Below are 15,592 nucleotides of genomic sequence, written 5' to 3' on the forward strand. Positions count from 1 at the left end.
AGTCAGTTTGACCGAGTTTGTCTTTGAAACATGATTAATGCATCCTTCATTTTTTTCCATTGGTTGGATGGTGCATATCCCTGTATACGCTGTATACCTTTTTCCTTTCCTTGGTTTATTATTTTTACTTTTATGTATACTGTAGATACAGAAGATAACATACATCATTGATTGTCATCATTGACAATGTACAATATGCAGATCTTTTCAGAACATTGTCCTCTGAATTCACTAATTAAAAGCTATTGTAGCCATTATTTTATTTGTTCACTCTTTATGGCTGCTCTTAAGTAACAGTGTGGTGCACTCAAAAGGTGTGTGGGTGTGTTTTACATATCTTCATGTGTGTAAGCATGTGATGAGAGGCATGTGGCTGCCATGGCAACGGCACCCTGTGTATGGAGAATAGCAGCCAGTAACAAGCAGCCAGAGAAAGATCTGTCCTTCCTCCTTCATTCCACTTCCACTTTTCTGATCTTCAATCTGATCATCTCTACAGACCAGATTTCACACTTTTAGAACACTTATATCACTTGGAGAAACACACACATCCAGGATGGCAACCATTACCTGCACACGCTTTACGGAGGAATACCAGCTGTTTGAGGAACTAGGAAAGTAAGTTGAAACAGCTTATTTCTCAATCATTTTTGAACATCCATTTTGAGATGCCAAATTTACCATATTATTAGATTCAGGTTCATTACTTTTGACATTTGTGTTGATTTCTGCAGAGCTTCAATATATCAGTAGCAAAATATCAGTGTGTTGTATACTATAAAATCAGTTGTCAGAATATAAGGAATAGATGATCAAGTGCTTACTTACATTTTTTTTTTAAGTAGACATTGGTTGGCAAGTTTATTGCAAAATCTTAAGAGTGATTGTCAAGAACTTAAGACAATATGGATGCACTGATAGAATATTTCTTTGACCTTATGCTTATGCTGGGAATAAACATGTAGGTGGTAACAAACTGATTTGGTTAAGCAAATATTTGACATGAAAGTGACTACTCAATTTTAAAGTTCACCACAGTCTCACTGTACACAACAAAGATTTTATGAATACATGCTTTTTATCTTTGAGATAAAAGAGAATTTGACAGAGCATTACACAAAATGAATCCTTCATTTACATTTATATATTTGGCATTGCAGTATTTAAAAACAATGCAATGCAATAAAATGATCAAGATTACATCTCATAAATCTATAATTTAGATGATGGTTATATACAATTTAGACAGTAACCACTAAAGTGCTATTCACAGTGTTCCAAAATATTTAAGTAGGTTTGGAAAAAAAGATCACCCATCCACCCACTCTGTACTACAACATTCTTTTCTGAGTGATCACACTGTATAATTGTTTGCTTGATTTGAGAGCATGTAACACCCTCACCGAGATGGGTCTCTAACTCCATCTGGCCTTGTGCATACAGCTGTACTCCCACATACACCCTCATACTGCACACATACTTTTTTGCATGTGGGCAGTCAAACCTCTTACGTAACTGCATTTGTGGGAGGCAATTCAATATGAGATTAGGAAATTGCATAATTCAGTATATTAAAACTGGTTTTGTTTCTTAGAGGGTATATTTGCAATGACATACTGTACTACAATTTTCAAAATATATAGACAAATTTCATTTATTTTCCTCTGATTATTAGGGGGGCCTTTTCTGTGGTGCGGAGATGTGTGAAAGTTCTCTCTGGGCAAGAGTATGCTGCCAAGATCATCAATACAAAAAAGCTGTCTACTAGGGGTAGGTACTGTGGATATCTTGGTCCAATATATAGATTAAACAAGGTAATGTCTTTTCATAGCTAAAGCGTATCAACCATTACACTGAGCAAATTTTACTGTGTAAAATGTATGTACACAATGTTAGCTTTAGATCCTTAAATTCTTATCTGGCTGCCAAATTCTCCATGCACACTGTCTCCCCTTGTATTTTGGAAACTGAAACATTTTTATTTTCCACAAGGTATTTGTTCCAGATTTCAATTTAGTCATTAGCCAAACCAATAAACAAGTACAGACTAAAACTTTCCTTCGGGCCAGGCACATAACCACGGCAACGAACATGCATCCCAAGCATGAAAATGGGTCAGGGGTGAAAAAAGTGAAAAGGGTGCTCGAGGGGCGATGTGGCCTTTGATGGGGCAGGGAGGTGGGGGACTCCCCCAGATCAGTGTTGTAATGTAACGAAGTAAAAATACTTTGTTACTGTATTTATAGGGGACAGAGAATGAAAAACCATTTTTACCATGTATTTGTTGAATAATGGTAGTCTACCCAAATTCACAAACATACAAAAAGTGCTAGACATGCTAAACATCTCAGTCTCATAGTAATTACTCTCTTAGAAATGTCAGCCAGAAAACAGGCCAATCTGAAAAACTGATGCTTATGACATCACAGGCATCTAACTGCCCCTGCACTTTAAAATAATTGGCTACATTTTTTTAGTGGCAGCAAAATCAGGTTTAAAAAAACACTTGTTTAAAATCCCCCACCCTAATAGAGCTATCTGAGAGAGGTTTTTAGGAAGCTTCTAAGGCATTACAGACCCAAACAAAAAATGTTTTATCTACATGTCACATCACAGAACAAGGATAAATACTCCGTTCAATCATTCTATGTCACCTTTAAGTAGAAATGTCACGTATCTGTACTTTACTTCACTATTTAAATTTATGTTAACTTTCACTTTTACTCCACTACATTTTCTAGATAAAATGTATACTTTTACTCTGATACATTTCCACTAAGCATATTCGTTACTCGTTACTACAAAAAATATCTGAAGAATTGTGTGCAACCTCTATAAGGGAGGTTTTGGCGAATCAGTGCTTCTAGATTGCATAACGCACGCTCCGCACACTCTATTTTAGCGTAGTGTTGCCAAAGGAGGAGGAAGCACAACTGAAACCGTAATGAAAGCACCTACTGGAGGACCTCCCGTTATCGTAATCGACCACCCCGACGAAGAACAGGGTGAGAAAGATAATGTTATACACCCATGGCCGTATTTGTAAGAAATGTTTTTGTACATTGGAATTAAAGATTCTTACTACGAATTAAGTGCCTCTTATGCCTACCGAAAATCACTTAAATTTTGTCATTTAAAAACTCCCCGTCCAACCTGAAGAATCACATCAAGGTAAGTTAAAATAATAGTTATTAAGTAAAGCCACAATGTCAATGTGATTCAACATTAGTTATCATAAGCCGTATCAGATAATTATCTGTCTAATGTGATGGTTTAATAAACGTTAACGTTACACCGCTGATTTTATTTCATTCACAGAGAACTCTCAACTGAAACACGCTTAACTGTTTATGGTAATGTTAAAGCATAACTGCTGGCCGAATATTACCTCCAGTAGGCTAATGTTAGATTGAGAAATATTTTTTTTTAAACTGCTATGTTAATCAGTGGACTTTTACTTCAAATACTTAAGTACATTAAATATCAGAAAATTACTTTTGATACTTAAGTACTTAAGTACAGTATATATCAGATACTTTAAGACTTTTACTTGAGTAATATTTTAAAAGACAACTTTCATGTGACCAAAGTCTTTTCTAGTATAATACTTGTACTTTTACTCAAGTATTGGTTTCTAGTACTTTATACAACATGGTGTAGATCCGAAGAGTTTTTTTTGTGTGTGTATGTGGAGGGGGGGGGCAGTCAGTCAGAAATTGTAAGATCATAGACTAAAGCGAGATCATCTTTCAAGCTGACGCTACGCGTCTCTATCATCATCGCGTCTTTTGGACCAATCAGCATTCAAAAGCAATATAAGGTCATCCTCTTATTTTTCATGTACTACTTTTCGCGGTAACTTTTTCAGCAATTCTGAGGTAAGTTTGTTTCTAATGATGATTTGCTTTTAGATGTACTTGTTTCCAGTCTTGTTTCCAGTCTTGACTTGGTACTAGTTGCTAATGTTTGCCAAATTAAGTGTATACTGTTAGCGTAACAAAGGTTGCTGCTTACGCAAAGCGAGAGAGGAAGTGGAAAGGTGAAGTGTGACATGACCAGAATTCAAAATAAAAGACTGGAAACAAGAACATGATATCAAAATAAAAGACCTGACAACAAAACACAAGACAAAACCATTACAGAACCCCCTATTAAGGGCCACTCCTGGAGCCCACAAAACGGAACACAAGACAAAAAACATAAATACAAAGAGTCCATGGATGGGTGGGCCAGGACCTTGAGGCAGGGCACGGACAGATAACAGAGACGCTCCTGGGTCATGTGGCAAGGACGGACCAGGGTCATGGGGCCAGGACAGACCATGATCACAGGGCAGCAGAAGACCATGATCGGGAGGCAGATGTGGACCTGGATTGTGAGGCAGACGTGGACCTGGATCGTGAGACAGCAGCGGACCTGGATCGTGAGGCAGCAGCGGGCCAGGATCGTGAGGCAGACATGGATGATTAGACACCTCGGCCACGTCCTCGGTGTCCTCTGCCTCCTCCATGCCGTACTACCCCCCCCAAAAAAAAAATACTTAGGGGAGCTTCAGCCAACATGGGAACAGGTCCAGGAGACACTGGAAACCAGGGTGGTGCTGGTGGCGCTCTAGACCTGCAGATAGAGACAGCAGAGAGAGAGAGGCTGGCATAGCCAGGTTAGCAGACAACAGGTAAATAAATTTAATTAATTCAGTGAGTTCATTAATGTCCATCTTGAGCCAGGCAGAGAGTTTAGGTTTGGCTATCTTGACACAGGCAGAGAGTTCAGTGTTGGTTATCTTGGGCAGGATAGAGAGTTCAGAGTTGGTCATTTTAAACAGGGCAAAGAGTTCAGAGTCGACCATCTAAGGCAGGGCAAGGAATCTATAGGAGTCATGCACGGCCATTTTGTAAAGGACAGAGAGTATGTGGAGCTTAGGAGTGACCATCTTAGCTGACCGTCACGGCACAGGGAAATCAGGAGTAACCATCTCTGCCTCTACATGAAACTCAGGGAACTTAGAAACAGGCCTTATGGTCATTACAGGAAATTCAGGAAACTTAGACTCAGCAGACATGGTTGGGATAATAAGCTCAAGGGACTCCGATTCGGACCTTGCAACAGAAACAAGAAGTGTAGGTGACTCGGGTGAACCAGGCGACTTAGGTAAAACAGGTGAACCAGGTAAGCCAGGCGATTCAGGTGACTCAGACGATTCACTTTGACAGAATGTGCAGGAGACTCAGGTTCTAACCTTCTAACCGTGACAGGAGGTGTACCAGATGATTCAGATTCATGGGCTGTTTCTTCACATGAAACAGAAGAGGAGAAAACAGACCACGCACACCACAGGGCCATGGCAAATACTGGAAGCACTTAATTCAAAAGACATACCTCCATTGCCATAGGGACCATGGACCTGGACATAACTGGACTTAGGCTGGGTACACACCAAAAGATTTTTTACATCTTATAAGATTTTAAAAATGTGATAGACCACAAACATGAGGATAAAAAATCCTAGATTTAACCGTTTTGCTCCTATAGTGTGTGGTGTGCCATTATTTGTCGAAGACAGCACACCACACACAAACAGATTTTTAACCAGAGTCTGGACTGTGAACACAGGAAGTCCCACAAAATCTTGCAAGACTTCAAAATAAGCTTGGCGGACAATATGCAGGAAGACATTTCAATGATAGTGCTTGGAATAATTTTTGCAAGACACGTTGTATAAACATTCGTGCTGTTGCCACAAATCAACAAGCTGATCCTCCATCTCTGCTGTCCACATCCACTTCACTTAAATAGGTCACATATGGTCGCATATGCAGGCTGCATACGTCATGAAACCTGGTTTATTCAAGTTAACTGAGCATTACATTTGCAAGTCATAAGTATTTTATTTCATTTCATTTCATTTATTTATTAAGCACAAATAAACACAACAAAAGTTGACCACTGTGCTGTACAGAGCAAATAATAAAGTAGACTAAAATAAAATAGAAATCATAACAGAAATGATATAAGAGACATCACCAAAATTAAGAAGATGCCAGACTAAAAAGATAAGACTGTAACTTTGATTTAAAATCATAAACAGACGATGCAGATCTTACAGATAAAGGAAGACTGTTCCATAACTTAGGACCGGCCACTGCAAATGCACGGTCACCTCTCAACTTCAATCGTGTTCTAGGGTAAGACAGCGTAATACTGTCTGAGGAACACAAGCTTCGATCTGATGTGTTTACTTTTAAAAGGTCTGATAAATAGGAGGGGTCCAGACCATTTAAAGACTTAAAAAAAGCAAGATCTTAAAATCAACTCTATAACGCACTGGCAACCAATTAAGAGACACTAAGATTGGAGTAATATGTTCTCGTTTACGAACCCCAGTTAAGAACCTAGCTGTAGCATTTTGAGCCATCTGAAGCCGTAACATGGAGGATTGAGGTAACCCAACATACAATGAGTTACAGTGGTCCAATCGAGATAAAACAAACGCATGTGTTACTCTCTCAAGGTCACTAAAATACAAGAAAGTTTTCACTTTTGATAAATGTTTAAGATGAAAAAAACATGACTTGACTACTGAATTTATTTGTTGATCAAACTTAAAACAAGAATCAAAAAGAACTCCCAGATTTTTCACATTAGGCTTGATATTTGAATTTAAGAGACCATAATTTAGATTCAGATTTCCTTTTCCCACTGAAGGCCCAAAAACAATTACTTCAGTCTTACCCTCATTTAAATTCATAGACATTCAAGAACGTGCATCAGCTAGGCATGCAAGCAAGGTTTTTAGGCCTTGCTTGTCATTATGTTTTAAAGGTAAATAAATTTGGATGTCATCTGCATAAAATTCAATTCAATTCAATTTTATTTGTATAGCGCTTTTCACAAGTGTTAATTGTTGCAAAGCAGCTTTACATGAGAAGATGTAGAGGAGAACACAGAAAATCAATAGATAGTATAAGAAGTAGAATATAGCCGCTAAGGTTAAAACCGTACAAGCGTGCATATTAATAATGTAACTGTAGTATCCTGGAGTATCCACTAGGGGTCAGTGTTGGTTTATATATATATAGGTGATGTACTTCATGGTGTGTTCGAAGTAGAGTGCAATGTGAAGCACGCTGTGAATTGTTTGTCTTGTGTGTAACTCCAACGCTTCAGTAAAGTGTAAGCTTGATATGCAGCATCTCTTTGTTGGTGATTCTTTACTGGAAGATACTACATTTTGGCGACGAGGATGAAGTTTAATCCCGAGAGGAGAAACGACATTTGAAAGAGCAAAAGGATGATAACTACTTGAAGAGGAGAAAAAGAGTCTAAAACACAGGTAGAAGATTAACCATGGCTACAGGAACGATTGGCTCACTAGCAGCATTTGATGCAAAGGCTCAAACTTGGGAAGAGTATTCAGAAATACTGGAGCAATTTTTCGTGGCTAATGAAATCGAGGACGAGGGTAAGCAAAGAGCTATTCTTATAAGTGTGGTGGGACCGCAAACTTATAGTACCATGAGAAATCTCCTCAGTCCAATTAAACCAAGTGAAAAGACTTATCAAGAGTTAATAGTGTTGCTTAAGAATCATTTCAATCCGCAACCAAGTGAGATTGTACAGAGATTTAAATTTGATTCAAGAACAAAGAAGCCAACAGAGACTGTAACTGAGTATGTGGCAGAGTTACGACGATTAGCACAAGATTGTAATTACGGCACAACATTAGATCAAATGCTGAGAGACCGCCTTGTTTGTGGCATAGAGGAGGATCGAGTTCAAAGACGATTGCTTTCAGAGCCCAATCTGACATTTGAAACTGCTTTTAAAATTGCATTAGCCTCCGAAGCAGCGAACAAAAATGTGCTAGATTTACATAGTAAATCCAACATACAAACATGTAACAGCGTCAGGTTTAAGGCAAGGAAACCAAGTCACGAAATAAGAGAGGAGCCAGGTGAACAAAAAGAAGCTAAAGCATGCTACAGGTGCCATGGAAAAAGTCACATGCCCAATGAATGTAGATTTAAAAAGGACACATGTTATGTATGCGGTAAAATTGGCCATATTGCCAGGGCCTGTCGCAATAAAGGTAAACAGAGGGGACGAGATGTCACCGAAAAGAGAGGAAAAAGTATGCGGCCATATAAAGCATTTAATGTCAGTGAAAGTAATTATGACAGTGATGAAGCAGAGGAAACGTTCACTTTGGCATGTGTTAAAACTGAGTCAGGAAAAAAAGTCAAGCCTTTTACTGTTGAATTACAAGTGGAGGACAGACCTGTAGTTTTTGAAATTGATACAGGATGCAGCGTAAGTCTGATGAATGAAGGAATGTTCAAAGACATTTGGAAAGACTCACACGCTCCTAAATTAAGATCTTCAAAAATCAAGTTAAGAACGTATACAGGAGAAGCACTAGAAATAGTGGGTGTGGCTGATGTTCAGGTGCGGTATCAAGAGCTTTGGCTTAACTTAGCACTTTACTGTATACTGATATGGTAGATCATTTACAATTCTTACTGACCACAAGCCCTTGATTAATCTTTTCAATGAATCCAAGGCAATTCCTCAAATGGGGTCACCTAGAGTACAGAGGTGGGCTGTGATGTTACAAGCATATCAGTACAAAATTGAGTACAAACCAGGTAAATGTCATCAAAATGCAGATGCTCTGAGTAGACTCCCAATGCCTGGTAATGGAGAACCTGATGACAATGATGATCAAGTACTAATGATGGAATTAATGGATGATTTGCCTGTTAGCGCTGAACAAATAAAGAAATGGACAAAACATGACATCATACTCTCACAAGTACATGAGTACATCCTGAAGGGCTGGCCTAGCATAGTAGAGCCACAGTATTTGCCATATTTTCATAGGAAAGATGCACTGAGTGTTAAAGATGGATGTGTCACTTGGGGAGCTCGAATCATTATACCCACCCAGGGACGAGCTGCTTTATTGACTCAGTTACATCAGACCCATTCGGGAATGACACGAATGAAAGGATTGGCCCGATCATACATGTGGTGGCCTGGAATGGATCAAGATGTGGAGAGAGTTGTGCAGAATTGTGAGGTATGTCAAAGTTGTAAGAAGGCACCTGCTCAAGCTCCTTTGCACCCATGGGAGTGGCCAGGCTCACCCTGGGAACGACTTCATGTAGACTATGCGGGCCCCTTTTTGGGAAAAATGTTTTTAATTTTGGTAGATTCCCATTCTAAATGGTTAGAAATTTACCCGGTAACACATGCCACTTCACAAATCACTATTATGAAAATGAGACAGTGTTTTAGTACACATGGATTACCTAAAATGATTGTGACGGATAATGGAACATGTTTCACAAGTGATGAGTTCAAGATTTTTATGAAGAGAAATGGCATTCAGCATGTTATGTCTGCTCCTTACCATCCTTCATCAAATGGCCTTGCAGAACGTGCTGTACAAACCTTCAAGGAGGGGATGAGGAAGTTAACAGGTGACACTGTGGAGACAAGAGTAGCAAGATTCTTGTTTAATTATAGAATCACACCTCATGCAACAACTGGATTGGCACCTGCTGAATTGTTAATGTCCCGTAAGTTAAGATCAACCTTTGATTTGCTCCTTCCTGACCTGAGGACTAAAGTCCTACAAAAACAACAAAAACAAAGAGAAAGCCATGATAAACATTGTAAATTCAGAAGTTTTGAACCTGGAGATTCCGTGTATGTGAGGAACTACAGCTTTGGTCCAAAGTGGATTCCGGCCGTAGTGGAAAGTTGTACTGGACCTGTGTCATACAAAACTGCTATTGGACAAGGACAAATTGTAAAGAGACATGTGGACCAAATGCAAACTCGTGGTGCTGATGAGATGCTGGAGATATTTCTACCCTCCGAGAATGAACAGGGTGTCGATGCTTCTGTCTTGCCAAAGCTGGATTTTGCTAAAGCACCAGTAGGTAAAGAAATGTCTGCATTTGAGAAAGAACAACCATCAGAATTGTCTGTTACTGAGAACCAACAATCCTCAGAAGTGCCTGTTGCTGAAAAAGACACTAATGTTCACACAAAACTGCGAAGATCAGGAAGAGAGAGATGCCCTCCAGCTTATTTGAAAGACTATGTTACATGAGTTAAGTAAATGCATAAAAATGATCAGTACAATACATTGGTCCAAGAGTTACTGAGATCTGTGGGATAATGTGTTGTTAATATAGGATTGTGTACTTATGTAATTGCTATTTGTAAATTCTACTTGAGATTTATTGTTAATTAGTCCTATTACGTGAAAATCTTAAATACAGGAAAAGACCCCCAAGTTCCAGCTTAAGAAGGAGGGGATGTAGTATCCTGGAGTATCCACTAGGGGTCAGTGTTGGTTTATATATATATAGGTGATGTACTTCATGGTGTGTTCGAAGTAGAGTGCAATGTGAAGCACGCTGTGAATTGTTTGTCTTGTGTGTAACTCCAACGCTTCAGTAAAGTGTAAGCTTGATATGCAGCATCTCTTTGTTGGTGATTCTTTACTGGAAGATACTACAGTAACGTATACAGTAAAGTGCTAAGTTAAGCCAAAGATGGCTGACTCTCCCTGGGACTAAAAACCCCCTTAGGAGAAAACCCGGTGGGAAAAACTCCTAGAAGGACAAAAAACCCTAGGGAGAAATTAATATATATTTATATATATAGACACGGTAGGGATATGAAGCGGGTAAGCGGATTAAACTGGTTCAGCCAGTGGTCGCTGGTCGCGCATCGGCTGGGCATCACGTTGAAGGACAGCCAGTAGATCAGTGGTGCGATGACCTTCACAGCAGCAGGAACTGGGTCTGTTTGTCTCATTGTCCTCGGGGTCGAGGACGAGACAGGGAGACAAAAACAGAATTATATTAGCGTAGGGGCCGTTCGCATGTAATGCAAGTGTCATACATTATAGTAGTTTAATTCAGCTCGGTTCCAGATAGGCTAACTATTGCGGCAATAGCATATTACCCATATGAGGTATGTGAGTGCTTTGCTCTAGGCAAAAATAACTACTGCGGGAAAAGTACATTTACTGGACATGTTATTGTCACAGTGTCAAACTGTGTTCTGTGTGTGTGTCATATGTATTAGTGTTGTTCCCCGAGTTAGCCACCAGATGTCTCTTGTCTTCACTGTCACATGTGTCATGAACTGCATCTCCCATAAACCCTTCTGTCATCATTGATTATTGTACTCAGCTGTTCCCACTCAGCTTGTTTAGTGTTTGTGTATTTAAGCCCTGTCTGTTCAGTCATTGTTGTGGATTCCTTGTTGTAAGTCACATCGCCTTCTGTATCTGTGTTTATTTATGTATATGTTCTGGATTGCCTGTATGGATATTGACCTTTGATTGGATGGATTATGCTTTTGGATGACCCTCATTAAAACTGCTTTTGGATCTTACTATTTGTGTGTGTGCGAGTCGTGACAGAAGGAATCCACCATGAATAGATCCAGCGGATTGGGGATCCGGATCAGGCCACCCGCTACTGCAAGGGAGAGAGCGAATCGGATAAGCAACATAAGGGCCCTACGCCAGCAGGGTCAACCGGTGGGTTGTCTGGCCCAAACGTTTTGGACCTTATCCTGCGGCTTGAATTATAATGACGCTGCATTAAAGGACTTATTCAATTGTTGTCTGGATGAACGGCTACCACAGTGGGAGATGAACGGGCTGGACATTTTGGATTTCTGGGGGTTCACCCGTTACTTAGAGCATCGTAGCCAGTGGAATAATACTGTCACACCTGCGATGTCGGACAAGAGGCCCGCCACCAAGTCAGCAGTGGTTCATAAGATGGCTGTCTACAGGGATGCACCTGTGTTTGAGACTGCCACCACTATACCCGCACCTGTTCGTCAGAGGGTCTCTATTGTAGAGGAGACTATGTTCGACAGGGCAGTGATTATGCCGGCACCTGTTCTCAAAATGGCCGTCCCTGACCCAGCAGCTGTTCCCAAGATGGCTGTCACGTTCCGGCCCTTGCATTCCAGAGGGTCGTTGCCTCACAGTCACCTGTTCTCAGGAGAGCCATCATCACACCCACACCTGTGCTCAGAGAGGCACCAGAGGTATGTGCTTTAAACTCTGTGCTTTCCGTGTTTGCCATGGCTCTGTGGTGCGGGTGGTCTGTCTTCTGCTCTTTTGTTCAGCACAACCCTGAGCCGAGTGAGTCATCTGAGCCGAGTGAGTCATCTGAGCCGAGTGAGTCATCTGAGCCGAGTGAGTCATCTGAGCCGAGTGAGTCATCTGAGCCGAGTGAGTCATCTGAGCCGAGTGAGTCATCTGAGCCGAGTGAGTCATCTGAGCCGAGTGAGTCATCTGAGCCGAGTGAGTCATCTGAGCCGAGTGAGTCATCTGAGCCGAGTGAGTCATCTGAGCCGAGTGAGTCATCTGAGCCGAGTGAGTCATCTGAGCCGAGTGTCATCACGCGGCCCCGCCCTGGCTCCAGCCTCCGCCCGCGGCCCCGCACTGGCTCCAGCCTCCGCCCGCGGCCCCGCCCTGGCTCCAGCCTCCGCCCGCGGCCCCGCCCTGGCTCCAGCCTCCGCCCGCGGCCCCGCCCTGGCTCCAGCCTCCGCCCGCGGCCCCGCCCTGGCTCCAGCCTCCGCCCGCGGCCCCGCCCTGGCCTCCTGCTCTGCCGGCCCCGCCCTGGCCTCCTGCTCTGCCGGCCCCGCCCTGGGTTCTAGACCCTCCATCCCTCCCCCAGCTCCACCTCCGTTCCTCCACCCACCTGAACTTTTGTGTTTTGTCATTTGGAGTGTCTGGTAGCCACTCCTTGAGAGGGGGGTACTGTCACAGTGTCAAACTGTGTTCTGTGTGTGTGTCATATGTATTAGTGTTGTTCCCCGAGTTAGCCACCAGATGTCTCTTGTCTTCACTGTCACATGTGTCATGAACTGCATCTCCCATAAACCCTTCTGTCATCATTGATTATTGTACTCAGCTGTTCCCACTCACCTTGTTTAGTGTTTGTGTATTTAAGCCCTGTCTGTTCAGTCATTGTTGTGGATTCCTTGTTGTAAGTCACATCACCTTTTGTATCTGTGTTTATTTATGTATATGTTCTGGATTGCCTGTATGGATATTGACCTTTGATTGGATGGATTATGCTTTTGGATCACCCTCATTAAAACTGCTTTTGGATCTTACTATTTGTGTGTGTGCGAGTCGTGACAGTTATGTGAATGCTTTGTTAAAGAAGAATGTCTTAAGTTTAGATTTAAATTGATCGGCTGTGTCTGATACTCGAACATTATTTGGTAAATCCTTCCAGAGCTTAGGGGCTAAGTAGGAAAAGGATCTACCACCTTTAGACACTTTTGATATTCTAGGGATAATTAAGTGACCAGAATTTTGTGAGCGCAGTTTACGTGATGGATTGTATTCTGATAGTAGTTCTTTAATATACGAGGGCGCTAGGCCATTTAAGGCTTTGTAGGTGATTAGTAATATTTTAAATTGTATGCGATATTTAACTGGTAGCCAGTGTAAAGATGCCAGAATTGGACTGATGTGGTCATACTTTTTAGATCGAGTAAGCACTCTTGCGGCGGCGTTTTGAACCAGCTGTAGCTTGTTTACCTGATTTGCATGGCATCCCCCGAGTAATGTGTTACAATAGTCTATTCTAGAGGTCATAAAAGCATGTATAAGCTTTTCTGCATCTGATGCAGACAGCATATGACGTATTTTTGAGATATTTCTAAGATGGAAGAATGCTGTGCGGCAGACGTTGGAGATATGACTATTGCTGTCGAACATCATGCCTAAATTCTTAACCGTGGAAGATGGCACAACCGTGCAGCCATCTATGGGCAACTTGTAATCTGACATATTATGTTTGTAGCGATTCGGTTCAATAATAAGTATCTCTGTCTTATTGGAGTTTAGCATAAGAAAGTTATGTGCCATCCAGTCCCTAATATCACTAATGCAGTCTGTTAGCTTAGAAAACTGGTGGGTTTCGCTAGGATGCGACGAGATGTAAAGCTGGGTATCATCCGCATAGCAGTGAAAACTTATGTTATGTTTCCTGATAATGTCTCCTAGAGGTAACATATATAACGAGAATAGGATAGGGCCTAGAACTGATCCCTGAGGTACGCCGTATTTAACGGGGGAGTGATATGACTCTTCCTCATTTACATAAACAAAGTGATATCGATTGGTAGGGTTGGGTACCGAAACGCGGTGCCATTATGGCACCGAAGCCTATATGGGCGGTACCTACCGGACCGAATCAGAACACAGATTTCGGTGCCTCATTTCGGTGCCTCTTAATGCATGAACGGTTGACTGAAGTATTTTGCTCTCTGTAGCGCAAAAAGCATAATCACACAAGCACAGCACACTCCCTAGTTAAATTATACTGCACTCATATGGTGTAAATAATTTCCTCACTTACAAAATTCACGTGAATGGGAAAGTCGGAAAGATTTGATAATACAGAGGATTTAAGTTTGATTTCTTCGCTTATGTGAGTTCGTTCATATTTTACATTATTGTAGTTTTATATTGGTTTCCATTTTTTTATCAATCATTTGTTTTGAAAAATCTAAGGATCTTAGATGTATTTATGTTATAGGGCGGATAAAATGTTTTCCGTCTATTCGTTTTTGTTAAACGTTTGGTTTAATATAAGCGAGTCATTTTACATTTTTATTGTTGTTCTGTTTTAATAAAAAAAAGAACAAATAAGCATTCGTAGTAATGAAAATTATGTCAATTAAATCTTTCATTTATTTGTGTTTTAACGCAGATACCATCCCTCGAATTCGTTTTATTAATAAACAAGCAATATAAGCAAGTTTGTCATTGGAGCTACTATTTTATTGGAGTTGAGTTTTTCGTTAAGAGTAATAATGAACAAACATTTTAAAAATTAATTTTATTAATAAATGGAAATATTAAATAATCTAATGTTAAAGATTAAATAGCCAACTTTTAAACTTCTTTGCCAAATATATTTTCATTTAAAATATGCGCTGTGTTTAATAAGTTTAAAATGTGAAAAAATCCTCATCTGCACATCCCTAATAAAACAAATCGAACAAATTTTGTATGAATATATGTCCAGATTATTTTTATATTCTGACTTAAAAGAACAATTTGGAAAATGAGATCCTCAGAGGAGCGGGTGAATGCCGCAATTGATCTGACGGCAGCTTATTTTATATTTTATATGGTTTATAAAAAAAGGGAATATCCCGCACATTATTAACTTGCAAAAAGCATAATTTTGCAACTTAATAGTGTGCGGGATATTCCCTTTTTTTATAAATGTTTGGTGGACTTCATTGTCTCTTCATCCAACGCACCTAACCGGAACTAACAGGTGTGGGACATTGTTCTTCTATTAAATATTTTATATGGTAACATTCCTTCAGAGAATTTGCTAAAACGTATTACCTCACTAATGTTTTTATTAGTACTTCGGCTGATATTGGCCTGAGATGGCCCGCGGCAGTCACGAGTGTCAAGTTAATCAGAGACAAGCAGAAAGCGTCAAAACGTGAATGGTTTTACAAGCCGAAAAGAAAATATTTTGGGTGAATTCCAAATGCCGTTTTGCGCTAT

The 15,592-nt window shown here is 40.5% G+C and overlaps 1 protein-coding gene across 8 annotated transcripts in view; it reads left to right on the plus strand.

Moving 5' to 3' along the window:
* The first annotated feature begins 393 nt into the window (after window positions 1-393).
* Window positions 394-15,592, plus strand: part of camk2a (calcium/calmodulin-dependent protein kinase II alpha) — a 901,358-nt gene continuing 886,159 nt past the window's right edge. For 3 of the 8 annotated variants that reach the window (XM_065287693.1, XM_065287692.1, XM_065287695.1), the window contains exons 1-2: window positions 394-618; window positions 1,676-1,770. In XM_065287693.1, coding sequence (XP_065143765.1) covers window positions 557-618; window positions 1,676-1,770 — 157 coding nt within the window. In that variant the 5' untranslated portion in view covers window positions 394-556. The remainder of the gene's footprint in view (window positions 619-1,675; window positions 1,771-15,592) is intronic. The other 5 variants (XM_065287688.1, XM_065287689.1, XM_065287694.1 and 2 more) reach the window with 2 other exon arrangements.

Source organism: Paramisgurnus dabryanus, chromosome 18 (assembly GCF_030506205.2).
Source record: "Paramisgurnus dabryanus chromosome 18, PD_genome_1.1, whole genome shotgun sequence".
NCBI classification, from domain to species: Eukaryota; Metazoa; Chordata; class Actinopteri; order Cypriniformes; family Cobitidae; genus Paramisgurnus; species Paramisgurnus dabryanus.